The sequence below is a fragment of the Psammomys obesus genome, unplaced genomic scaffold, assembly GCF_907164565.1.
Source record: "Psammomys obesus unplaced genomic scaffold, mPsaObe1.curated_primary_1811, whole genome shotgun sequence".
NCBI classification, from domain to species: Eukaryota; Metazoa; Chordata; class Mammalia; order Rodentia; family Muridae; genus Psammomys; species Psammomys obesus.
The window spans coordinates 4,462,863-4,489,860 of record NW_026594428.1 but is presented as its reverse complement, the minus strand read 5'-3'; the positions used below and the strand labels follow the sequence as shown (position 1 = coordinate 4,489,860).

General features: G+C 35.5%; 1 protein-coding gene across 2 annotated transcripts in view; it reads right to left on the bottom strand.

The window, feature by feature from the left end:
- The window catches only part of LOC129685486 (cadherin-10), a 227,940-nt gene that overhangs the window by 48,868 nt on the left and 152,074 nt on the right, over positions 1 to 26,998 (bottom strand). For both annotated transcript variants that reach the window (XM_055619022.1, XM_055619021.1), the window contains exons 3-5: positions 5,591 to 5,885; positions 3,757 to 3,876; positions 2,601 to 2,768 (exon numbers count right to left, since the gene is read on the bottom strand). In XM_055619022.1, coding sequence (XP_055474997.1) covers positions 2,601 to 2,768; positions 3,757 to 3,876; positions 5,591 to 5,885 — 583 coding nt within the window. The remainder of the gene's footprint in view (positions 1 to 2,600; positions 2,769 to 3,756; positions 3,877 to 5,590; positions 5,886 to 26,998) is intronic.

Sequence of the window (26,998 nt, the reverse complement as noted above, 5' to 3'; positions counted from 1 at the left end):
AAGTAAATAAACTGTATTTAATATAAAAAATAAAAATTTAATTAAAAAATTAGATAATTAAGTGTATGCAGCTTTTTTCTATTTCTATTAATATCTATAAATATTTTATATTATTTTAAAATATTATATAACATATATTACATTAAATATTTATAATATTTATATTAATATAATATCTATTAATATCTATTAATATTTTACTGAATTATATTTTGTGTAGTAAGCCTAACGTGCCTGTTGTGAATTTCAAATGAATAAAGGTAAATAAATGTTTATTAAATGAAGGACTTTCAGGAAACACAATGAAATAAACAAGAGTTCATTAATCGTTATTTGCTTGAGAAATATCTATTTTTTTCATTCAAGTAGAACCTTTCACTTATTTATTGAATGTATCATTCAACAAATTTTATTTAAAATTACTGAGAACTTTAATATTACTCCAAAATGACACATGCTACTGGTAAAGGTATCTTATTACAGTGGTGTTATTCATTTTAAACTATGAAACTTATTAAAGGTGATTCATTGCCCTCAATTTGTATGTTCACTTTCTTGAATTTATTTATTTTACTCTATGTGTGTGAGGTTTAGTTTCCTTCCATGTGTGGTAACACATGCATGGCTAGAAGAGGGCATCAGTTCCCTTGAGACTGGAATCATGAATTGTTGCAAGCCACTGTGTGGGAGCTGGTAAATAAGTCCAGTTCCTCTGTCAGAGCAACAAATGTGCCTAATGGCCGGGCCATCTCCTCCGCATTACATGTTGGTTCTCTTGACAAGAGACTCAAGATAAAACTTGAATATTTGTGAAATGTGAAATTTAAATGTAATACAATGTAATTATTAAATTGTGTGTCTATTATTAAAATGTTCACTGAAATCTTAAGGCTAACTTCCAGTTTCATCTTCCTTGATGAATAACACAATCTTAAGGTGAAATATGACTATTTGAAAGTGTGTACACAGATGTCTTTTTCCACATGTTTAGGGATAAAAACAAACAAAACGAAACAAAAAAAAATATAACACTTCCAAAACACCCACTCTAATCGGTATGAAAATTAAATCCCTAAAAAATAATTATATGTATAATATAAACATACACACATATGTTATATACATATATACAATATACATTTAATGCATATTATAAATACATTTATAATTCTTACAGATATATGGCAAGCATGTTGAAATGATTATGATTTTATAATCCTTCTACACACATAATTTTGAATAAATTAATGCAATCATACACTACTGAGAAGAAAATGTAGGTCAATAACAGAAAGAATTAGGACTCTTCTTAGAAAAGGATAAAAACATATTGTAATATAATAATTCATTCCAAGTAATCCTCTTGTAGAAAGTTGCAAGGAACATAAAAACTCTTTGTAATTCAAATTTTATTTTTATAATGTAGAGATTGAAGCTGAAATTAAACATGATCAACTTTGATACTGATATCTAGACACTGACAAAAATTAAGAATAGAGATCATTAGACATCATATATATTACAGAATGTATAGAAACATACATATATGTATAGAAACATATATATATATGTGTGTGTGTGTGTGTGTGTGTATCTATTCAGGTAACAGTGAATGGATTCAGAAGGTTGTATTTGTACTGTATGCTGATTACTTTTTATGTATTTGTAAAGACAGACAGTGGTTAAAAATCAGGAGGCCTTCAATTTAAGGGCTGTTGGGCACGACAGAAGTGCAGAGGAGTGAAAGGGATCAATAATGTAATTATATTTGCAATCTTTTTAAAATTAATGATAATAAGAAAGAATAGAGATCACAATAGAATGTGCTTCTTTGTGCTTGATTTATTACAACTCTAAATTCTGTTTTGAAGACCTAATGAAGATAGAAAACTGGTAGAGTCTAAGGGTTCAGTAGCATCACTGTCATCATGTCTGTGTTGTACACATACAACATGCCAGGTTTTTGTAAGAAGAGAGTAAAAAGAGATGTGCTATACAGTCATTATATAGTCAGAAAATAATGGCCCTTGACTGAATCTTAATTGAGTCTGGAAATTTGAAGAATTAATTGAAGATTCATTTCTCCATATTTGGACCAAGTATTTTTAATATATCAGGATGTCTGTCTTTCCACACATAATGATAGAAAATGTAATTTACATTATTTCCCAGAGTTCTGACTATATTGATGTTTATAGGAGAGTCATTATTATTAGATGTTCTACTAAAATTTTATCAATGTAGTACCCTCCTTATTACTATCTAAGGAAATAAAAATGTTCATTATAAATTATTAGGCTTATGACATGAACATATTCCTTTTACTGTATTAAACACTTATTAGGTAAGTGTTAAACGTGTGTGTGTGTGTGTGTGTGTGTGTGTGTGTGTGTGTGTGTGTGTTTATGGGAGAGAGAGGGGGAATAGTTGTGATACACAGTTGCCATGTCTGTAAGAGATGTTCCTAAATTAATTTTACCCTTATTGGCAGTTTAGCAGTAAGCTATTACTTATTTTTATTAGCAAATTGGCAGTCTGTTCAGTCTGCTTTCATGCAGGATGTCTCATGCTCTACAGAATGATCGGTAAAGGGCACTTACTCTGAGGAAAGCGAGGTGGGTTGTCATTGACATCTGTCAGCGTGATGTTCACTGTGGTGGTTCCGGACAGTCCACCCATCTGGCCACCCATGTCCTTGGCTTGAATGACCACCTGGTACTGTTCCCTGTTCTCTCTGTTCATGTTTGGCAGAGCTGTCCTGATGATACCTTTAGGAAATACAAATTCTGTGTCATCCTAATGTGTAGTAACGTTCAAATTAACCAAGTATCACATTGATGATACATATGTATATATATACACACACATATACATAATTATAAAACTAATTTTATGCAAGTCTTTAAAATTTGTTTTGTTTGCTATCCTCTAGTAGTGCATATGCACTATGATGATCTAAACTCATATATATATATATGAGTTTAGATCATTATAAACTCATATATTATATATTTTATATATTATTATATATTATATATTATATAATATATTATTATATAATAATATAATAAAATTATATATTATAATTATAAATTATAATTTATAATATATAAATATTATATATAATTATAATATATATTATATATAATGTTATATATATAATATATAATAAAATTATATTTTATTATATATATATGAGTTTAGATCATTATAGTGCATATGCATATATGTGCATATATATATCCCAAGCAGTCACATTAGTATTAGTTCAATCATTTATTTACTTTGAATTTTTAAATACACAGTTATAGGCTGGGCATAAGTCTCAGTCAGTGAAGTGCTTTGCATACATACATGAAGACATGATTTTAATCCTAAGCTCCCAAATCATGACAGCAAGGTCTTGTCAACCCAACTCAAGGAGTGGGGAAAACCCCAGGAAATTTCTGGGATCTTCTGTCCATGTTCTTTGGAAAAACTATTGAGGTTCAGTTCAGTGGAAGACATTGTCTTTAAAAACAGCATTTATGTCTATTAAAAATTATACTTTATGTCCCATTCTGGACTCTATATATCTGCATAGATGTATACATATGTTCTTACACACATGAACACACATACATAAAAAAATATACAGAGTGGCACTGTCACTCTTTTGAGTGTGTTAATCCTTAGGTTTTATTTTGTTCTCCCATTTATACTTGCAAAGACCACAAATATGGTAACATCAGCAAACATCAACACATCGTGCCTGACCTGTTTCTGGCTCCACAGAGAAATAAGGCTGCCCTTGCAGTATGCTGTAAATGACTCTGGCACTGTTTCCATATGAAGGGTCATCGGCATCTGAAGCTGTGACTTGCACCACAGAAGTACCTGAAGTATCCAAATTCAGCTTAGTTCTGCACAGCACCAGAAGGAGGAGCAAACGTACTTGTTTTCATTGAAGACTTGCGTGATTTGGGGCTTTAAAAATGACCACTTTACCAAATTATTAATACAGTTGAATGATAGGTATAGATAAATGTTTACAGTGTTGCAAACGAATCCTAAGTTCAACTTAAAATGTGCTATTGAAGCAAAAGGTATATGCTTATGCACAAAACAGATACTGTTGCAAGCATGGTCCCTTTACAAATTTGAAGCCTGATATTAAAATAAAATTTCAAATAGACTTCTTTCCTGTAAAGGGAACATCTGAATCTCAAAGGAGTAAGTATATTCTTTCTCCCTCTGCACTAATTAACTTTAAAAAATAATTAACAACTGCTCTAGAATACAATTTTATGAATAGATTGAAATCTAAATTTAGAAACAATCTAAGGTGACCCCACATTCCCAGATCTGTCTGAAAGGGTTCATAATATCTATAAGGATTTGTTCTTAGTGATCATCCAAAGTTCCTTGGGGTTTAGAAAACTGCAAAAAACATCCCAAGAAAATTGTTTTGAGAAATATAACAATTTGCTTACTTCTGATAACTTACTTTTAAAATACCGAAGGTTACTATTTAAAAAGATACCTTTTTAGTTTAAACAAATTTATATATATATGGAAAATTTGATTTTATGAAACCCAAGTACATCTCACTCTAAAAATGTTATCAGGCTTTCCTGAAGTTTGAATACATTAAGTATTCAATAAAAATCAAGTATTTACATTTTTCTCATCAATATGTGATATTTATTAATGTTAAAATACATTCCATTTTCTTAGACATTACAATTTTATCTTTTAAAATATATATTTCACAGTCAAATATTATTATTCTCTAATATTATATGAATATGAGTTTACAGTGGTGTTATTTAAATATGAAAAATTTACAGCAGTTTTTAATATGTATATATTAAAAGGTTCTTTCAATATTTAAGAAAATTGGAGCTAATCAAGACTTTCATTTGAACATATAAATAATCTGAGAGAAACAATGTCTTATTCCTGGTGTGCCGGCTATACCACTTCCTGGTCTATAGCACGAACTAACTCTCTAATGATCTATTCCTGCAGCTTTTCTGTTAGAGAACTCAAAAATTCTAAAGTATGGTCTTGTTAAACATGTATAGACATTTTTTCTTGTTTTCTGAACATGAAACTGTATAATAACTATTGAAATATTTTGTATTATTAGGTTTCAGGAATAATCTGATGATTATTTAAATATGCATCAGTCATATGCATATACTATGTCACTTAAGGAACTAAATATTCAGTATCTGTAAGGGGCCAAGGATCTGGTACCCTGTGGACAGAAAGAAGCATAATCCTAAGACATTTGACTTCCGGATCTTACATGCTTGCCACTAAAGTCCAAATGACAAGTTTCATTGCATTCTTCTCTACTGAAACTTAGAGGTATTTTCTGGATTATTGTGGAGGTCTACCTGAGTATGGAGTGAAGATCTGCAAGTCCACGAGACATGTAAAATGCATTAATATATTTTTCTCACTCATTTTTCTTACAAAATATATAAGCATTATGGGTCAAAATGAAAAAGGTGATCTAAATTAATTAAACACAACATTGCAAGGATTATTTGAAATTACTTTTATAGTTTTCATATGTCATAAATATTGTAAACGCACTTACCTACAACGGACATTTCGGGAACACTAGCTGTATAAACTTCTTCTGGGAATGTGGGCTCATTGTCATTGATATCATGGATTTTGATCACAAATTCCGACTCTGGTTCTACAGGCCTCAGAGTTCTTCTGTTAATAGCTTGTGCACGTAGAGTATAAAAGGCCTTTTCCTCCCTATCAATTCTTCGTGTGGCATGAATATCACCTGTTTTTTCATCAATAATAAAAAGAGTACCAGCTCCATCTCCAGATAAAATATATTTGAGCGATCCATCTCCTTTATCTTGGTCTGAGTGGAGCTAGAAGAAATAAAAATGAGCATTTCCATGATAATGTCTAAAGAAGCACAGGGGTAAAGAATACAGGGACAGTCCTTCTAATACCACCAAAAATAATGGGGTCAGTATTCTCAGTTCTACAAATCAAAACTGAGTAAATTTATCATTCTCAAGCACCAGCAAAAGCTTTTCATGTAGCATTGTGATTATTTTTATTCTAAAAAGAATAAATATAATATATATATATATTATATTATATATTATATATATATTATATATATAATCCAAAGTTAAAATAAGGTCCTTTCCCTGCTTGGTAAATAATCATTTTTAGGAACAAATAAAGTTTGATAAAGACATCAATCATGAGGGTGTAAACATCATACTTTCATTTCTATCTGGAAATGCAAGGTTCTCATTTTGTACAGGAAATTGAGCTCCTATCAACTTATTATTGGTTACATTTGTTCTTTGTAATTACTAACATCTTAGGATGTTTGAGTCTTTCAAACACATGTAAGATAGACTCCAAATGTAGCAATAATAAACATAATGTTTGATTTCATATAAAAAATACCAACTACCTTACAAATATATTTTAGGTTTCAGAACAGAGTATAGATATCTATCTATGTAACACAGGTACATACACACTAAACAATAAATAAAATGAATTATAAAATAAAATATGTTCTAACCCTGTACCTTGTCAAACTGTCTTCTGAAAATCTGCAAAGGGCAAGACTATGACTACCTTTACTGTGCCTATAGCAGAAGCACACCAAGCCTTTCAGAAATAATTTCATCACACTTGGGATCATGTGCACATATCAGCCTATTTTGCATGTTACTACAGCTGAATTGTAGACCCAGAAATTTCGCAGGAAGAATTCTTCCTGAAATGTTTTTCAAAGGTATCCTTAAAAGAAGCCAGCTAGGTTTGGCGATGCACGGCTCAGTAAGTTCAGGCTTTGAGAGAGACTGAACTGGAAATCCTTCCAGGGCTAACAAATGAACTCTAGGTTGTTGAGTCCTGGGAAATAATGGGTCTTAAGTACCTTCCAGATAATGTAGCAGTACAAAGGATAACACACTAATCCAAAGCCCTTCTCATGGGATTCTTAGGCTGCAGAAGAAACGTGTTCATATCAAGAATATAAATTATTTTGAAGTATCTATGATTAGAACTATGTCTTCAGTTGTACCATTGCGCCATTGGTATTGTATATGCCATGATTACAATTTTAGCATTTACAAGAAAATGATTTGCCGGGAGCCAAAGCTATCTACTGAAGCCAAAGTCAAACAGTGAGCCAAAGCTATCTAGTGGAGACAAAACTATTTACTAAAGCCAAAGTCAAGTAGTGAGCAAAGGTCATTTAGTGGAGACCTAAAGCTATTTAGTTGAAGAGTTACCTAGGACCCCAAATCATAGGTGATAGATTGTGAGAACATCTGTCTGTTAGTTTTAGAGCATCCGTGAGATAGCTTAAGAAAACATCCTTACAGCATCTTGCAGGTGCAATATTTAACCCATGAAAGCACTCTTCCTATCTCCTGCAGCAGTAAATTAACCTTCCCCCCTTTCCTGCCTTCTCCCTATATAAGTTGGGTAAAAATTTCTAATAAACAGAAACCTTGATCAGATGAACAGACTTGGCTTTCATTCCTGCGTCTCTTGTTCCTTTTCCCCCCATTCCTTCCAATCTCTCCACCTTAGGAACCCCATTGAAGCACCGCGGGTCGGTGAAATGATTTTTTTTTTTAATTTTACTTAATAATATACCTACTCTTTTTGCTTTCTTAATATTTGACTACAAACTTCATATGCAAGGGAGAGTGAAAAATGGGGAAGGAATTTTAACTGGGGAAAGAAATTGTGTAAGGCTCTGAGACTCGCTGAAGGAAGACCACAAACTCAAATAGTATATAAAAACAAAGAGTGTTTATTCTGCAGAGACAACTAGCATTCAGGGATCAACCATTCATACAAAATGGTGACCCTGGGAGGATCTCACAGGCTCTTTTTAAAGCCAGCTAGGTGAGTTCCAGTCTCAGTTATGTAAATGTTATCAGGATTTGTTGGAATGGTTACCTCATATAGCCCCAGGCCAGATGTTAGGTCAGTTGCTGATTGGTTGCTCATCTCCTGTGTTTTTGTTTTCCAGGAACTCCTCAAGCAAGAAATGGGGAAAGGTGGCAATAACTTTAGCCTAGCTTTGGGCCCAGTCTCAAAATGCAGTTAGTCAGGTCCTCTCAGTGGGAGACTAAGGTAGAGAAGAGGTTGGGAAAGAATAGCTACCCACTCCCCAGGATTTTTTTTTTAAGCAATATGAAAACACTATTAAGAAAGATTCATACATGTGTATATTCATATAAAAGTGTTTAATTAGAGTTTCCCTATGCCAGGAAATTTTGTTCATTCCAGAAGTCACAGGTTGCCAAATAAAAAACCCAGTGCCAGGTTTGTGATAACTCCCTTCAAGTTCTTTGTCAGAAGTGTCTAGAGACTCCCAAGGCAAGAAAATATATTTATGCTGCTATTAGATACTCAAGATAACTTGATGGTAAGAGCTGTTGCTGAAGACACCACACACATTGTCTCTGGACATGGAGAAATCAAGCTGGTCCTGAAGCTTCTTCCCTGTTGGCTAGCTCTCATAATACTGGACAGTGCTGTGCATGATACAAAGTAAATGAATTGCTATAAATAAAATTGAAAAAATAAATAATAGATCTAAAAAAAGGAATGTCTTTAAAAATCCGTTGAGGCAGAGTTTTCCACAGCATAGGAGTTGCTAGGCCGACAGTTCGGCAGCAGTAGCTTGCACACTAGGCTGCACAGCACCTTCTGAAATGGAGCAGAGTCGAAACTCTTGCAAAGCTGTGAGCCTACTCTGCTGAACTAATTCCCAGAATGGCAAGATTGTGCCCATGGATGCAGTAGTGCATGACTCGTATTTAAGAAGGAAACACATGCCCAATACGGCAGATCTGGACAAACACCTACTATTAGTGTGCTCAGAGGCCCAGGGTTGAACCTACTATTTTATTTTGTAAATGGACACGGTATTAAGTTGTCCACTAAATTCACTTCTTTCTCCTCACAGATTAGTGAAACTCTCAGACTTCACCTGAAAAAAATCAGTCTTTTTGCAGCGGATGGTGGTTAACAAAGAAACTCGGAACTCAGCAAACTTCAGAAAATTAGTGATGCTTGAGGGCTTAGACACAAATAAGATATTGTTTAATACCCTCTCTCCAAAGATGAATGGCCATCACAGAAGAAGGGTGAGGTAGTAAGAGGCCAGAGGGCGCCAGAGGAAAACAGTGTCTTCTAGAAATAGTAGGATCATTGCACTTGAGAGACCAAAGTGACAGCTATCCTTAAAACCTAGAGTAAGTAGGTGCGGTAAAGTAGTTAGTAATGCCCTGAGGGGAGAGCTACCTCGCTGCATTCTTTCCCCACCCACTAGAGATACGGTTGCTAGGAAACTGGACCATCCCCCTAGGGAGGGACACCTGGTCATTAATGGCCTGGGAACCTTCCTATAGCCAATCGATTCAAAATGTAGCATTTTGACCAATAGATGCTTGCCAGGCAGGAATTGCCCCTGCCTTGGGTATGCTGGGAGGGACCAGAATCTATAAATCACCCAACTAACCTGGGCATGCGCACTCAGCTCCCACCACTTCGGCGGTGGAGCTGTGTAGGCCCAAGCTACAGCTTGTAATTTACAATAAAAAGACCCTCATGTGTTTTGCAACGGAGTAGATTCCTGTAGATCTTTTGGGGGCTCGGGAACTGGGTATAACACACTCAAAAACTTACAGAAGCTGTGGTTGACTTTGCAAAACCTGCACAAGATCAAGCCATTTGATAGAATAAAGTGGAAATGGAAGTGGTTCAGAGGCCCCGACCATTAACTGAAGATCTGTGCACAGCTAACAGGAGAAGGAGGTTAATTTCTTGAAGGGTGATGGTGTCTTGTAGGTCATGCTTACATAGTAACCACATCTTTGATGTCATCTGACTCGTCCCAAAATGGGATACTTTTACTGCATGTGTAGCTACTTGGAAAAAACCATGAGAAGAGTAAGCCCAGGAAGTATCTGTTATTAAACAAGAAACCCTCAGAAGTCATATATGAGTGTGTAGTCCAGGAATCACTCTCAAGAAGTCAAGAGATTGATGGTTATTAGTATCCAAAAATGTACCCGGTTGCTCAGGAACTCTCCAATTACATGCATTTGCAACATTGTGGTCACCTTCCCAGTGGCAGCTATAAGCATTACAGATTTCTCATTTAGTCTGAGAAACAACAACCAAATGTTATTGGTGTTATCAATCACCAGACCACACAGCACTGTGGTTCACAATAGACAATTTTAGTTTTATTAGCTTTCAATTCAATTATTTTAATTTGAATTTTCCTTATAATCAGGTACTTTTATAAGCAAATGAAAAAGTCTAGCTATGTTCTACGGAAGACCCAAAGGAGACATGCAAAAGAAGTACACGGAGAACACCCTAAACAATTCACAGGAGTGAGTGCGGATCTATTAAACGTGTAATATCTAAGTTACCATACTGAAACTGTACTGAATACAATTTTCAAACTGAAGAAATTCTAACTTCTGCAAAGTTTGTATCTTAGAACAGTAGGTGAATATGCAGCATATATCTGAGGCGTAGATACATACAAGGCAAGAAGTTCATGATTTAAAGTGGTTCTGCTCAATTCTCAATTTCATATGGAAAAACAAAAAAACCTAGAATTGCTAAAACAATCCTCCAGATTAACAGATAATCTGGAGGTATCTCTGTTCCTCATCTCAAGCTGTACTACAAAGCAACAGTAAACAAACAAACAAAAAACCTGTATGGTACTGGCATAAAAACAGAATGGTGGATCAATGGAATCAAATAGAAGACCCAGAAATAAACCCACACAACTACAGATACTTGATGTTCGACAAAGAAGCCAAACCGATACAATGGAAAAAAAGATAGTTTCTTAAACAAATGGTCCTGGGCTAACTGGATGTCTACTTGTAAAAACAAAAATGCAAATAGATCCGTATTTATCACCCTGCACAAAAGTAAAGTCCAAGTGGATCAAAGACATCAACATAAAACAAGACACAATAAACCTAATAAAAGAAAATATGTGGAAGAGCTTTGAACTCCTTGACACAGGAGACAACTTCCTGACCAGAACACCAACAGTACAGGCTCTAAGGTTAACAATCAATAAATGGGACCTCATGAAACTGAAAATCTTCTGTAAAGCAAAGGACACTGTCATCAGAATAAAACAACAGCCTACAAACTGGGAAAGGAACTTCACCAACCCTTTATCTGACACAGGGCTAATATCCAGAATATATAAATAACTCAAGAAATTAAACACCAACAAACCGAATAATCCAATTAAAAAATTGGGTGCAGAGCTAAACAGAATTTTCAATAGAGGAATATTGAATGGCAAAAAAATACTTAAAGAGATGTTCAATGTCCTTAGTCATCAGGGAAATGAAAAATAAAAAAAAAAAAAAGGAGCCTGAAATTTCATCTTACACCCATCAGAATGGCTAAGATCAAAAACTCAATGGATGACTCATGCTGGAGAGGATGTGGAGAAGGAAATCCTCTTCCATTGCTGGTAGGAATGTAAACTTGTACAACCACTTTGGAAATCAATGTGGAGTTTTCTCAGACAATTAGGAATAGTGTCTTTCAAGATCCAGCTATACCACTCCTAGGCATATATCCAAAATATGCTCAAGTACACAACAAGGGTATTTGTTCAACCATGTTCATAGCAACTTTATTCATAATAGTCAGAATCTGGAAACAACCTAGATGTCCCTCAACAGAGGAATGGATACACAAATTGTCATATATTTACACACTGGAATACACCATAACATTTTTAGGCAAATGGTGAGAACTAGAAAAGATCATCTTGAGTGAGGTAACCCAAAAGTAGAAAGACACAAATAGCATATACTCACTTAAAAGTGGATATTGGACATGTACCATACTAAAATCTGTATACCTAAAGAAGCTAAGTAAGAAGGAGGAGCCTACGGTAGTTGCTCAATCCCAATTTTGAAAGGCAAAAGGGATAGACATCAGAAGCAGGAAAAAACAGGGATCAGGACAGGAGCCTACTACAGAGGGTCTATGAAAGACTCTACCAGGCAGGGTATTAAAGCAGATGCTGAGACTCATAGCCAAACTTTAGGCAGAGTGCAGAGAATCTTATGGAAGAATGGGGAGATAGAAAGACCTGGAGGGGACAGGAGCTCCACAAAGAGAGCAACAGAGCCAAAAAAATCTGGACCCAGGGGTCTTTGCAGAGACCGGATGCTCCAATTAAGGACCATGCATGGAGAGAACCTAGAACTCCTCTCAGATGTAGCCCATAGCAGCTCTGTCTCCAAGTGGGTTCCCAATTAAGGTGATCAGAGGATGTCTCTGGCATGAATTCTGTGTCTAGCTGTTAGATACCCCTCTCTGGGAGGGGTGCAGCCTTACCAGGCCACAGAGGAAGATAATGCAACCAATCCTGAGGAGACCTGATAGGCTAGGGTCAGATGGTAGGGGAGGAGAACCTCTTCTCTCAGTGGACTGGGGGAGGAGCAGGGGAAAGGGAGAGGGAGAGAGGGTGGGATTGGGAGGGGATAAGAGAGAGAGCTACAGATGCAATACAATGTGAAGAAATTGTAATACATAAGTTAATTAATTAATAAAAAAACACAAAGTGGTTCTGCTACTCTAATCAGTGAAGCGTGCAAAAGAAAAGATTTTCAGATTATACATTTAGACAGTGGGTTTTGGATTTTTATAAAGCTGGATTTATACCTTCCCTTGGACTACAGAGAGTGAAAATTAAATCTTGTAATTGGACTACATAGTATGGAAGTTTCTGTTGGATTAGGAAATTGAACATGGTAGCAGCAAACTAAAGGAGGGGAGGGGTGCAGGTCAGACTGTGGTTTTAAGGATCTGAAAATGAAAAGAAATCTACTATGTCTAACAAGAAAACAGGAATATAATTAAGAGAAGCAATTGGCAGCTATAAATGTAGCACTATACATGTTTAGAAGATACGCATAGAATACGTTTTTACTCAACTATTAGGTTTTATATTATTGGTGAATTTCTTTATTTATTTTTCTTTCAGTGGGGAAGAATGAACACACTGATAACTATCGCTGGAATAAAGATAAAAATTTGGGTGATTAAGTCCTTAATTCTAGCTTATGGTATAAAACATTACTTCAAAATGCTTGAATAAAACAAAAAGGGACTGTTTATTTTGGCTTAGCTGAACTTTTAATTCTCCTAAAACGTGGGTAATTAACCCCTTTCATGGGCAAAACTAATGTGTTGCAAAGGCATTTTCTAATTGGCATTTCAGTGTCAATGGTTTCATTAGATTCAGAAAGAAACAAATCAACAAAATTTAATTAGTTTTTATCTAGTCTTCCCATAACCAAGTCTTCTATTATTTTCTTTCACAACAATAGGATTTTGTTGTTCGTTTCCTTTGACACATTTTTAATCAATCATAATTTGTTGTTGAACAGTTTTACATAAGTTCATAATGCATAATGACCACTCTTGCTCCCCACCCACCCTTTTCTTTGTGTCATTCTTTTCCACCCCACACCCCTCTCTCTCCTTTACAAGTTTACTAATTTTGTTTATGACCTATTGGTTTTATCTAGGACTGTCTCTTTGATTGAGGATTTTGTGGATATCCTATAGAGCCCAGAAAACTCAGCAGTAGGTAAACACTTCTCATCACAGAGTCTATAGGTAGCCAATAGAACTTTAGCAAAGGGGAGCCTATAATTGTACCCTTAGCCCATGACTAATTGTTGACAGGGCCAGGTTTGTATGGGTCCAGTGTGAATAACTGTAAGTTATTCTATAAGTTAATGCCTGCAGCAGTTGTACTGAGTCTAGAGGGTGGTTGTAAGAAGCTGCCTTTACTAGTTCACTTCATGTGGAAAACTTTTCTACATTTTCCCCAGTATTGTTTCTTTCCATTGACCTTATACATGAGATAAAATACTATTTCTCATACCAAATTATTTTACTGAGATTGTATACAAGTTAGTCTCTTATAATTTATTGCTTTCACATCATTTGTACATTTTTACATATTAGGCATCGATATTTAAATTTATTTAATTCAATTGAACTGAATCATTTATTTATGGTGTGAGGAGTTAGGGTCAATTATTCATATGATCAAAAACTTAGAGCATCAACTTTCAAAGAAAAAAAATTATATGTGTTTATATTTCATTATTTTATTATGTGAGATAGAAGTTTTCTTTACACACACACACACACGCACACACAAAGAAAAAGAAATGAAAAGGATTAAAAAGAAAAGAAAAAAGAGAGATTATTATGGCTTTAGCTCTGCAGCAACACCTGTTTTCCGGTGTGAAACATTTGGCCACAAATCTTTAAGAAGAATTTTATGTTAATACTGACCTTTCCTTTCCTTGAGGAAAGCCTATTAAAAATTCACAACCTGCTGTGTTCCTTGTAAATTCACTAGCAGATAAAGGACATGGCAAGATACATGACAACTAATGAAAATAGGACAACTGCTACTGTACTGCACATTTAAAAGTAATTTCCAAATTCCTTAACTTTTTAACTCAGAGAAGTTTAATTAAATTAGATTATTGTACTTTTTATGATGATTAGTTTAATATTTTACATGTAGGCAATGTATAGAGGTTAAAAAATTCACAAATAAAAATTAAGGATTGCTTGGCACTTTGAAATGTAGCATATTTCTGATATGTTCATACACTCATATTGTTTGTATGAAATAAAGTTTGTAAGCCGAAGGGTATACGGAAATAGACCTTGTTTCAAAACACCTTTTTCATGTAAGAGACAGGGAGATAAATGCTTATCACAAAAGAGTTAAATTAAGGCACGTTTCAGGACAGGTAATATGTGGCTAGAACTTGTTTTAGTTTGGTCTGTTATTCTGTTTTAATCGAGTTCCATGGATTGGCTTGCTCCCAAACAAAAGAAAGGTATGTGTTTCAGTTCTAGATTTGGTGTAGTGGCTTGCATGACTTATGTTCTCAAAACGTTTACATCATTAAGTATTCGGTCCTCTGTTGGTGGTTAGGGCACCTGTGGGAGTTCTCCCTTTGCCTGGGGACATATGACACTTGGTGCTAACTCTGAGGGTTGGTAGCTTTGCCCTGACTTCCACTTGGCTTTCTCCATTGTGGTTGAAAATGTGATTTCTCAGCTTCCTCTTTCAGCCATCAATCCTTCTTCCTGCCATGCCATACATTATGACCAATATAGGAGAAAATCATCTCTTTATATCTGTATTTTGGATCATTGTCTTACAACAGTAATGGAAAAGTAGCTGATATTCTTGAGTTGTCAAGAACCACTGTGCCAGATTGTTTACTGCCTGTGAGGGTTTGCTTCCTTGAGCATGTCTATGTCCTCTTGCTGCTTTTCTATGAAGTATAAAAAGAAAGAAGGTTCTCTTTTGAGACTTGAAGCAACATTGATTTAATTCATGAGAGTGTGTGCTATCTTTTTAATCACTGTGACAAAATACTTAAGATTCTTGACACTTCAAGTATTGCTAAAAAGTGCAAGTTTAAAGTTTTCTGAGACTATTGGAAGAAATTAGCTACAAGCCTCTAAAAAACATTAAAAGTCTAAGTACATACCACCAATGTGCAATTGGTGGGACAGATTACACAGAAGAATAGTAAGGAACGGTTGGAATAGGATAAAACTAAAATCAAGCACAGGACATGTCCAACGTTTGAAGCACAGCGTGGCATGGGGTGGGTTAAGCCAATCTTGTCACTATGCCATTACTATTTTAGTCCAGCCTGCCTCTCTCTTGGCTGTATTTACTCGTTGTCTTCCATTATCTTTGGCAGGCATTTCATGCTCCTCACATTTTAAATGTGCTAGAGTTTTCATTCGGTCTTTGGATTCTTCCCAGCTTCACATCTTACCTTCTCAGGGATTCTGATACTTAGTTTTCACAGTTTTCTTTTAAAGTTTGAGTCTAAGGTGCCACATATCTGTACCTTTTAGATTCTGTGTGTTTCCAGTGTGAGCAGGACATTCATGCCTGCGTCCAGCCCAGTGCTAGCTATATTCCTTTTGAACATAGTTCAATCCTTTTTTGAGTATAGGGGTAAGAAATCATATTGAATAGGATTGTAGGATACAACTTTCTTCATAAACCTATATTTGCAGTTCACTGTAGAGCTCTATATCTTTTAAATGAGAATAACTTTTAATTGAGTATAGATTTTTCATACCCTTGAGCCTGCCATGGGTAGAACTTGACAGCATTCTGAAATGCCCCTTTCCCATTGTGGTGTTATAAATCACTTGGATTCTACTAAGGAACTCAAATATCTTCAGCAGCTTTTTCTTGGCCATATTTTCTTTATATCCCATGTTAGCTGAAAAACTCTATTTTGAAACTTTGGTACTCTGCCTTTTAGTTAATGATTATTGTAAATTTTACTGTATCCAAATAACTATAGCCATTCCGTAGTCTCAATGAGATTATAGTAAAATTAACTCCACCTTGAAACTTCCCACAAAGCCTGAGGACCTGAATAATATGTGCAAAAGTTCATTAACACAGTGTAATATAAATAGCTTAGTCCATTTCCCTGTAGAATATGTGTTCCCATTTGAAATCTCAAGAGTAGTTCACTATCTATATTCTATTGGATTTTCTTAAATTCTCTGGCATCACTCACTAGGCATTGTTTCTAATTTTCTAAATTTTGTCCTAGCTTGCATCTCAAAAACTTTTCAAATTCTTCCCTATTTTCAAAGGCTCTAAACAACACACCCAGATAGTTACAGGAGAAATTTCACTTCAATACCAACACCCTAAATTAGTGAGACCTTAGAAATTTCATGAAAAAAAGAAAAAGAACTATGGCTGACAACAAAATAAAAAGAGGAATTACTTCTTTGCTCACCATTTTAGGGTTTTAAGTTAATGTACTTGGCCAGAGTATATAGGAGAGTACTTTTCAACTCAGGAGACCCAATCAACTTATGCTTTCACAGAGTTCTACAGCTAATAGCTCTCTAACTATTCCTTGTCTTCTGTTTTCCATCTCTTCTTCATTAGCTAACCTATGTCCATCAGTGGAAGAAGCCATTTATCCCTTATATCCAAACTCCCATGATCTAATTGTTTCAACAAACACCCTCACAAACACCACTCAAGTGCAATTCACTGAATTTCTTGATATCTCTTCAGTCAATAAAGTTGAAAATTCTTACTAAATATCACAAGACACTTTCATCTGTATGACCCAGTCACCTCCCAAAGACCCGACCTCCTTACAACAGCATCTTGGCCATCAGAAGTTAGAAATATGTGAAAGATGGCAGGTGACACCTTTATACTTGGGAAGCAGAGGCTTGAGGATCTGTGATTTCAAGGTTAATCTGTTCTATAACGTGAGTTTCAGGACAGCCTAGACTAAACAGAAAAGTCATGTCTTGAAAACCAGAGAGAGAGAGAAGAAATTAGAAATGTGAATTTTTGAGGAAAAAAACACCTTAAAAGCATAGAACATCTTCACTTTTCAATTTCAGGTCACTATTTATTTTCAAGTAACTCAAAATAAGCAAATATATTAAATATCAAAATACTTACCATAATGTAAATAAAGTTTAACTCATTATCAAAGAGATAAGAAATAAAAGTTTATCAAATAATTGTAAAAATAAGTGAGAAGATATATTTAAAAATATTTCTGGATAAAAAGGAGTTCAGGAAAACTAATTATACTATTTCTCTTATAAAAACTTTCACTATTCCAGAATAGTTAACAGGTGTTTAGATATTGATAATTGTTTGATTTGACACCTGTTTAAAGACCGAGGATAGAAAGTGAAGATCACAATTTAATTTGTAACAGACTGAATATTTTAAAGAATTTTTGTTAGTGAACCAAGAGGACTATAGTAAACACTATTTTAGTTTAACAAATTCTCTCTCTCTGCCTCTCTTTCAGTGTGTATGTGTGTGTACATATTAATCTAGAATTTCAGAAACTGTTGAGTAGATTCTCCAACATACACCACTAATTTTATGCTCCATTTTCTTATAAACAACTGGGATGTTTTATACTTATTTTTAAAAAATCAGGAATGTGACAAATATGACATTATGCACAGGTGTCGTCAACATTTGCATAATGCTCTAATTGCTCCAGAAAGTAACATTGCAACAACAACAAAAAAAATGATGCCCTGAATCAAAGAGGCAAATTTGCATCCAATATCCAGATAAAGAAGATCAAGCATCAGAACAACACACACACACACACACACACACAAAAAAAAAAAAAAAAAAAAGGGAAAGCTCAGGAGTAAATATGCATTCATTCTTCTGGTAGAGGCTGGGAACTGAAAGGAGGAAAGGCAGAAACACCTGATGTGGTAGGTTAGCAGAATAAGGAGAATAATCTACTTTGTGTAGCTGTTCTTTCCAGAGCTGTTTTGTAAATGTTCTTGATACAGGAATGCATATCAGCTTTACAAACCTCACTGAAACAATTCTCCATTAAAAAAATTGAAATGGAAAGGAGAGAGAAAAGCAATGAAAAATATCACAAAACTACTACAATGACTTTTAAATGCATCATTCATAGTTTATTTAGACTGATAAGTATACAACAGAACAATTCTTGCAGCTGTGGGGTGGGGGGCAGAAGTGAATATAAAGGATTTAGGTGTTAGACAATAAATAATTTATAAGCAGTGCTTTGAGGATGTGGGGCACCATAAAAAAAGTATAAAAAATCATTGTTTCATCACTATAAAAATATGTCCTAGAGATCTCTTCTAAAAATTAAGCCAATTACACTTGTGACTATGATACAACCTGAGATGATACAGGAGATTTGAGGTCTCTTCTTGAACCATTAAGAATTATCAGAAGAAGGAGAAAAGAGGAAATAAGTCAGGAACCTGACACAGAGGACCTCTGAAAGGTTCTGCCCTGCAGACTATCAATGCAGATGCTGAGACTTATGGACAACCTTTGGGCAGAGTGCAGGGAATCTTAGGAAAGAAGGGGGAAACAGTAAGATCTGGAGAGGACAGGAACTCCACAAGGAGAGCAACAGAAACAAAAAATCTGAGCACAGGGGTCTTTCCTGAGACTGATACTACAACCAAGAACCATGCATGGAGATAACCTAAGACCCCTGAACAGATGTAGCTCATGACAGTTCAGTATCCAAGTGGGTTCCATTGTAATAGGAACAGGGACTGTCTCTGACATGAACTGATTGGCCTGCTCTTTAATTACCTCCCCCTGAGGGGGAAGCAGCATTACCAGGCCAAAGAAGAATACAGCCACTCCTGATGAGACCTAATTGACTAGGATCAGAAGGAAGGAAAAGAAGACCTCCCTTATCAGTGGACTTGGGGAAGGGCATGCATGCAGAGGGTAGAGGATGGGTGGGATTGGGATAGGAGGAGGGAAGGAACCACAGGGGGATACAAAGTGAATAAAGTGTAATTAATAAAGAATATTTAAAAAGACCAAAAAACAAAAAAGAATTTTCCAAATTCTGCTGGTAAGATTTTAAAATGGTAGTTGTGAGAGGATGGATTGAGGATTAATGAACCGAACCCAGTATCAGGAGGCCCCAAAAGAAAGTCTTTTTTTACGTTGAGGTGTTTCTCTCTAAGGCAGGAAAAAAAAATAGTTTTTCTGTTAAACAATGGAACAAACTTTCTAACCTGGTTGGCTTAAGTTACTAACTTGATTTAGCCTAGCATCACAATCCCTCTAGGGATTGTGCATATATCAAATTAGTCTGTAGGCATCTGTATGGAAAATTGCCTTAATTAATAATTGATGTAGGAGGACTGTGGGTGGCATCATCCTAGACAGATGTTCCTGAAAGCTAGTTTAACATAAGCCTGTAAGTGAACCAGTAAGCAGCATTCTCTGCTAGTGCTCTGGCTTCTTGCAATGATAGATTTCCTGGAAGGAAGAAGAGCCGAATAACACCCCTTTGTCCTCTAAAAAATGAACAAACTAACAAAAACCAGGGAATACAAAACCCAAAAAGAAATACCACACTGGATTTTATGGCAGGGAGTTTTCAAGATTCTAAAAGGAACATCTTTTCATGCACCTTGTGAGCCTCACAGTGATATCAGATTATATCAAAGATTTTGCTTTAATTTTTTCCATACACATAGCTATGGTCAAGTAAACATGAAAGGAAATTAAAAGAAGTAGGCTAGTGATCATGGCATTCATTGATGGAATTTATGTAAATATTTCTTCAATTTTATTTCTCTACATTAAGTTGAAGAGAGTGGAGTGCTTCAGGGCTATAGGGGTTTTGGAGAGTGAGGTAATAGAATTTTTATTAAAAGCTCATTGGTTTCTAAAGCTTTTAGAGACACTTTTCCCCTGGAAGCCACAGAGTATAAAGTATAATATATATACCAAGCTAGAGTCTTCCATCTCCCTGTATATTATATGAAGAAGAGAAAACAGGAATGGTGTTTAGATACATGCAGTCACTCTTTGCTTTTGTTATGAGGGCCTATGAGAAACTGAAAAAGAATGAATAGTGATGCTATCCTAGGAACAGTATGCACATTTTTCTTGTTTATTTTTTTATTAATTACAATTTATTCACAATATCCCAGCTGTAGCCCTTCCCATTTATCCTCCCATTCATGCCCTCCCTCACTCTTCTCCTCCCATGCCCCTCCCCCAGTACACTGAGAGGGGAGGTCCTCCTCCCCTTCCATCAAGTCACATCAGGACTGTCTTCATTGTCTTTCTCTGTGGCCAGATAAGGCTGCCCCTCCCCCAAGGGGAAGGTGATCAAAGAGCATGCACATTTTAAAAAATGATGATAAGTGCAGTAAGAAAGAGTACAGAGATCTCCAGAAGGGGCAGGAGAGATGGCTCAGCTGTTTGGAAACCAAGCTCTTTTTCCAGAGGCAGAGTTCAAGTCCCAAAAACCACATGGTGTTTCACAACCACTTGTAGTATTATCTGCTGCCCTCTTCTGGCAGCAGGCATACATGCAGATAGAGCACTCACAGACATAAAATAAATAAATCTTATTAAAAAAAAAAAATCTTAAGCTTAAGTCTTAAGCTATTTAATTATAAAAATTATCTTTTGTCAATTTTCTGTGTTTTCCAGAATCATGAATTGCTTCAGGAAAGTGATGGCTCATTCACTAAATGATATCTTCTTCAAAGGAAGGTGTGATGAAAATTCTGGTTTCTTAAAAATCCCAGTTATGTGTACTCGGGAGGAGATGAGGGAGGGAGGGTGGGATTGGTAGAAAAAGAGGGAGAAGGCTAGGGCTGGGATACAAGTGAATGACCTGGGATTAAAATTAAAAAAAATTAAAAAATGGAAGAAAGCAACAAATAAATATCCTAGTTATATTATGTGAATATGTTTTGATTTAATCTTAGGTGTGAGATATGGGGCTGCTTCCGATTGTCCACTGCCACCATGACTGACATGCTGTAGAAGGAGTGCGTTTTGCCAGCTGCTGATAGTTTACATTTGGAATCTGGGTACTCTTGAAAAGGTGTAAATTCGAGAGCCACAACGTGGCTGCGGCTGCTGCCCCTGCTTCTGTGCTTGATTCTGTTGGTCCCTACAATTGCTGGTTCCTGCTGCTGGTTTTGCTATTGCTGGTTTGCTGGATTTCTGGATTTCTGGATTTTGGGTTGCTGATTGGAGACATTCTGATGATGGAGATTGAACTGCCCCAAAGGAACTCACACCCCTAATCAGCAGGAGGTAGTCTAAAGAGGTCTACACTCTCTTTCCTCTCTAACCTTCTTTCTAGCCTACCTAGTGTTTGGGATTTGGAAGGGATTGAGGTAGAGAAGGGGTGGTACATGTAGAAACTCAATTATGGAGCCAAAAAGCCTGTTTACAGGAAGGTACACATTCACTACACTTACAACTTAGCTTTAACTGCTCTTTGTGACGTATACACCCTATTAAACCTCATTAATTCATAAAATGTCTTATGTGTGCCTTATTACAGAAATAAGTGTTTTCAATTGCTATTGTGTTCCTTGCTTTCTGTATCCAGACTAAACTTCTTAATGTGTGTATATAAATATTCCTATAATTGTCCATGGATTATGTGCAACTGAACAAACTATAGGACTTCACACATACTTAATTTAAAACCTGTAAATATTTTGAAGTATTCCTTTTCCAATATTCTCCTAGATATACAGATCTGCTTATTTGGGGGCTAAGAATAGTGTTTCTAGTCTTTATTAGTGCTACTTTTCACACGACAGAGTACAAGCTTGTTTATATTAGAAATAAATCGACATCAAACTCAAATTCTGCAAAGGTGTTTTAAGAGAAAGAAAATGGATACATTTTATGATTTTTTTTTTTTTTTACAAAGGCATGGAAATTTTGAGTTAAATAAAGTCATCAAAATTACATGGTAAAAATCAGGAACAGTTATTATGTTAAAACTATAATTTTGCAATAAGAATATCTTGTTCTCTGCAGAGATGCAAGGCAGGAAGATCATGAGTGTGTGGCTAATCTGGGACACATCTCAAGATGCTGTCAAAGGCACAGAGAGAAGTAGGATGGGAGATGAGAAGGTAGGAAAAGCAATGTTATTTCTCATCTCTAAGTTCCAATTAAGTAGAAAATTGGACTAATTGGAAAAAGATATGTACATGTTTTAACTGGTAAAAGTATAAACAACACTTTTTTCACTGTTTAAATTTTTATTGAGTTATTGTTTTTTATTATTATCATTTATTACAATTTTATTTTTATCCTGGCTGGGGCCCCCTCCTACATCTCCTCCCAATCCAACCCTCCCTCTCACTTCTCCCCTGCTCTCTTCCCCTAGTCTACTAGTCCACTGATAGAGAAAGTCCTATCAGGACTCTAGCCTATCAGGTCTCATCAGAACTAGTTGCATTGTGTTTCTCTGTGGCCTGGCAAGGTTGCATCCACCAGTGGGAGGTGAATAAAGAGCCTGTCACTGAGTTATTACCAGAGAAAGACCCTGATACCCTCACTTGGGACCCCACTTGGATACTGAGTCTATGGCCTACATCTGAGCCAGGGTTTTAGGTCTTCTCCATGACATTGTCTTCAGTTGGGGTATCAGTCTCTGCAGGGCCACCGGGGATCAGTATTTTTGGCTTTGTTGGTCTCCTTTTGGAACTCATGTCCCCTCCAGGTCTTTCTATATCCCCATTCTTTCATAAGATTCCCTGCACTCTGCCCAAAGTTTGTCTATGTGTCTCAGCCTCTGCTTTGATACCTTGATCAGTAGAGTCTCTCAGAGGCTATCTGTGGTGGGCTCCTGCCCTGTTCCTTGTCTTCTGCTTCCAATGTCTATCACATTTGTCCTTCTGAATGAGGATTTGATATCTTCCCTAGGATCTTCCTTGTTGTTTAGTTTCTTTAGGAGTATAGTTTTTAGTATTTTTATCCTATATAATGTGTCTAATATCTACTTATAAGTGAGCATATACCATACTTATCTTTCTGCTTCTGGGTTATCTCTCTCAAGATGATCTTTTCTAGTTCCCACTATATGCCTGCAAATTTCATGATTTCCTTGTTTTTAATATCTAAGTAGTATACCATTTCGTAATTGTACCAAAATTTATGTATGCATTCCTACGTTGAGGGACTCGTAGGTTGTTTCCAGGTTCTGGCTATTACACATAGAGCTGCTACAAACATGGTTGAGCAAATGTCCTTGTTGCAGAGTTGAGAATATTTTGGATATATGCCTAGGAGTGGTATACCTGGACCTTGAGTTAACACTATTCCTAATTTTCTCAGAAAGCACCAGGTTGGTTTCCAAAGTGGTTGTACTAGGTTATATTCCCACCAACAATGGAGGAGGGTTCCCCTTTCTCCACATCCTCTGCAGCATGTATCATCCCTTGGGTTTTTGAACTTGGACATTCTGGTTGGTGTGAAGTGAAATCACTGAGTCAGTTTGATTTACATGTCCTTAATGACTAAGGATGTTGAATATTTCTTTAAGTGTTTCTCTGCCATTTGATATTCCTCAATTAAGAATTCTGTTTAGCTTTGTACCCCACTTTTTAATTGGATTACTTGGTTTGTTTCTTAAGTTCTTTATATATTCTGGATATTAGCCCTCTGTCAGTTATAGGGTTGGTGAAAATCCTTTCTCACTCTGTAGACTGTCATTTTGTTCTGATGAGAGTATATTTACTTTACAGAAGATTTTCAGTTTCATGGGTTCTCGTTTATTGATTGATGATCTTAGAGCCTATGCTGTTGGTGTTCTGTTCAGAAAGTTGTCTCCTGTGCCAATGAGTTCAAGGCTCTTCCTCACTTTTTCTTCTAACAGGTTTAGTGTGTCTGGTTTTGTTTTGAGTTCTTTGATCCACTTAAACTTTATTTTTGTGCAGAATGGAAATATGGATCTATCTGCATTTTTCTACATGAAGACATCCAGTTAGACCAGCACAATTTGTTGAAGATGCTGTCTTTTTTCTATTGTATTGTTTTGCCATCTTTATAAAAATTCAAGTATCCATGGGTGTGTGGGTTTATTTCTGGATCTCCAATTTCATTGATCTGCCTTTTTGTTTCTATGCCAGTAACATGCAGTTTTTATTACTGTTGCTCTATAGTATAGTTTGAGATCAGGGATGGAGTAACTCCAGAAGATCTGTTGTTGTACAGAATTCCTTTAGTAATTCTGTTCTTTGTTTCATTTTGTTTTGTTTTCCATATCGAGAATTGTTCTGTCAAGGTTTGTAAAGAATTGTGTTGGTATTTTCCTGGGAATTGCTTTGAATCTGTAAAATGCATTTGGTAGGATGGCCATTTTCACTATATTAATCCTACCAATCCATGAGGATTGGAGATATTTCCATCTTCAATTTCTTTCTTTAGAGACTTGAAGTTTTTTTTTGTTTGTTTGTTTGTTTTGTTTTGTTTTTTTGTTTCTTTTTCATACAGGTCTTTCATATGCTAGGTTAGAGTCACACCAAGGTACTTTATATTATTAGTAGCTATTGTAAAGGGTGTTGTTTCCTAATTTCTTTGTCAGCCTTTTTGTCTTTTGTATGCAGGTGGGCTACTGATTTTTCTGAATTAATTTTGTATCCAGCCACTGTGTGCTGAAGGTGTTTATCAGCTGAAGGAGTTCTTTGGTAGAATTTTTGGGTCCTTTATGAGCACTATCATATCATCTGTGAATAGTGATACTTTGACTTCTTCCTCTCCAATGTATATCCGCTTGATATTGTTTAGCTGTCTTAATTCTCTAGTTAAGACTTCAAATACTATTTTGCAGAGATACAGAGAGAGTGGGAGCCATGCCTTGTCCTTGATTTCAGTGGGATTGATTTAAGTTTCTCTCCATTTAGGTTGGTGGTGGCTAAAGGCATGCTGTATATTGCCTTTACTATGTTTAGGTATGTGTCTTTAAACCAAACTTTTAGAAATAAAAATTCAAATTTAGATTTTTCTCTGCAACAGAAAGTTGGGTGACTGTTACCATCTACAAATTATGTTAGAATAATAATTCTAACATATTTTAATTCTAACATAATAATTCTAACATATTTCTAACAAATTATGTTAGAATAATAATTCTAACATAACAAGTTGGGTAGGTAAGCAAGTAAGGATATACCTGGGAAGAGTTGGGTTAGGGAAGTGGATATTCTCAAAAACACAATATAAAAACTTCAAAGAATAAATAAAATAATATTTTTAAATAGATATGGAATAGTATAGGGGCAACTGACATCTATCTGGTAAATCAGCAATTTGCAGACTGTCCTAGTTAGAATTTTGTCAATTTGATACAAGATGGCAGAGGGGAAATCAGGTGAGAATATGTCCTACCACATTGTAATGTGGTCAAGCCTATCAGAGATCTTCTTGAGTAATGATTGATGTAGATGGGCCTTGCCCATTGTGTGGGCCACGCATGGACAGGTGGCCCAGTAGTGTTACGATAGCAGGATGAACAAGCCTGGAAGGCATGCCAGTAAGCTGTGCTCGTCCTTGGCATCAGTTCTTGTCTCCTAGTTCCTGTCTTGAGTTCTTGCCTTGACCTTGTCAGTGATGGTGATGATGGACTATGCAGTGGAAGAAGATTAAATGAACACATTCCTCTCTAAGTTACAATTAGTCATTGAATTTAATCTCAACAATAAAAATTCTAAGATTGACATAGTCTTAAAAGTGAGAAACTTTGGTTTACTTAAGAAGACAGTATTTCTGAAGAAATAATAATTCAAGAGTTCCGAAAGTAAATTGAACAAAAAAGAAACAAACAGATATGCAGTTGAAGAATAAAAATATCTCATAAAGCTTGAGATTTTGTTGAATTATGAGTGTATAGGGATGTTAAGTGCCAGTCTGGCGACTTCTGTAGCAGTATTGTAATTGTCAATTCTGCTACAACTTAATGGTTCTTAAGTTCAAAACATAACATAACAAAATAAAACAAGAATGAATTTTGAACATTTCCCAAAGAATATTCACTGGAAATGGAAGTTTTTTCATATTGAGTATTCCATAGCTATCTAAGGCACTAGTAGAAAGATACAGGGTTAGTCTCTTGTCAAATGTCCACTGCCAGGAGAGAGAAGCAGATTCTTTATCCAAAGTTGAATTGTGGAAGCATACAGCCACCTTCCTACTGGAGAATGTTTTTAACTGTTGGAGCAAAACAAGGAGAAAGGACAGGAAATCATTGATGGAGGATATTAAGGAAATGATGCATTCAGTTGTGAGGACTGGAAAGTCTGTGATTTGTAGTTAATGATGGCAATCTTAAAAGTTCATAAAAACAATAATTGGAACTTGAGGCTGGAGTAAGGGGGTTCCTGCATGTTTAGGGAAAGATGTGGGAGAAAAAAAAAATCTACTAAAACTCAGTTTGTTCAAAACATGACATGATGATATATAATAACTTATCTACTAACTTTAAAATGATAAGGTTTTAAAGTTGATACTGCAACATTGAGTCAGAAATCCAGCCAGGGCTTGTTCATGATTTTT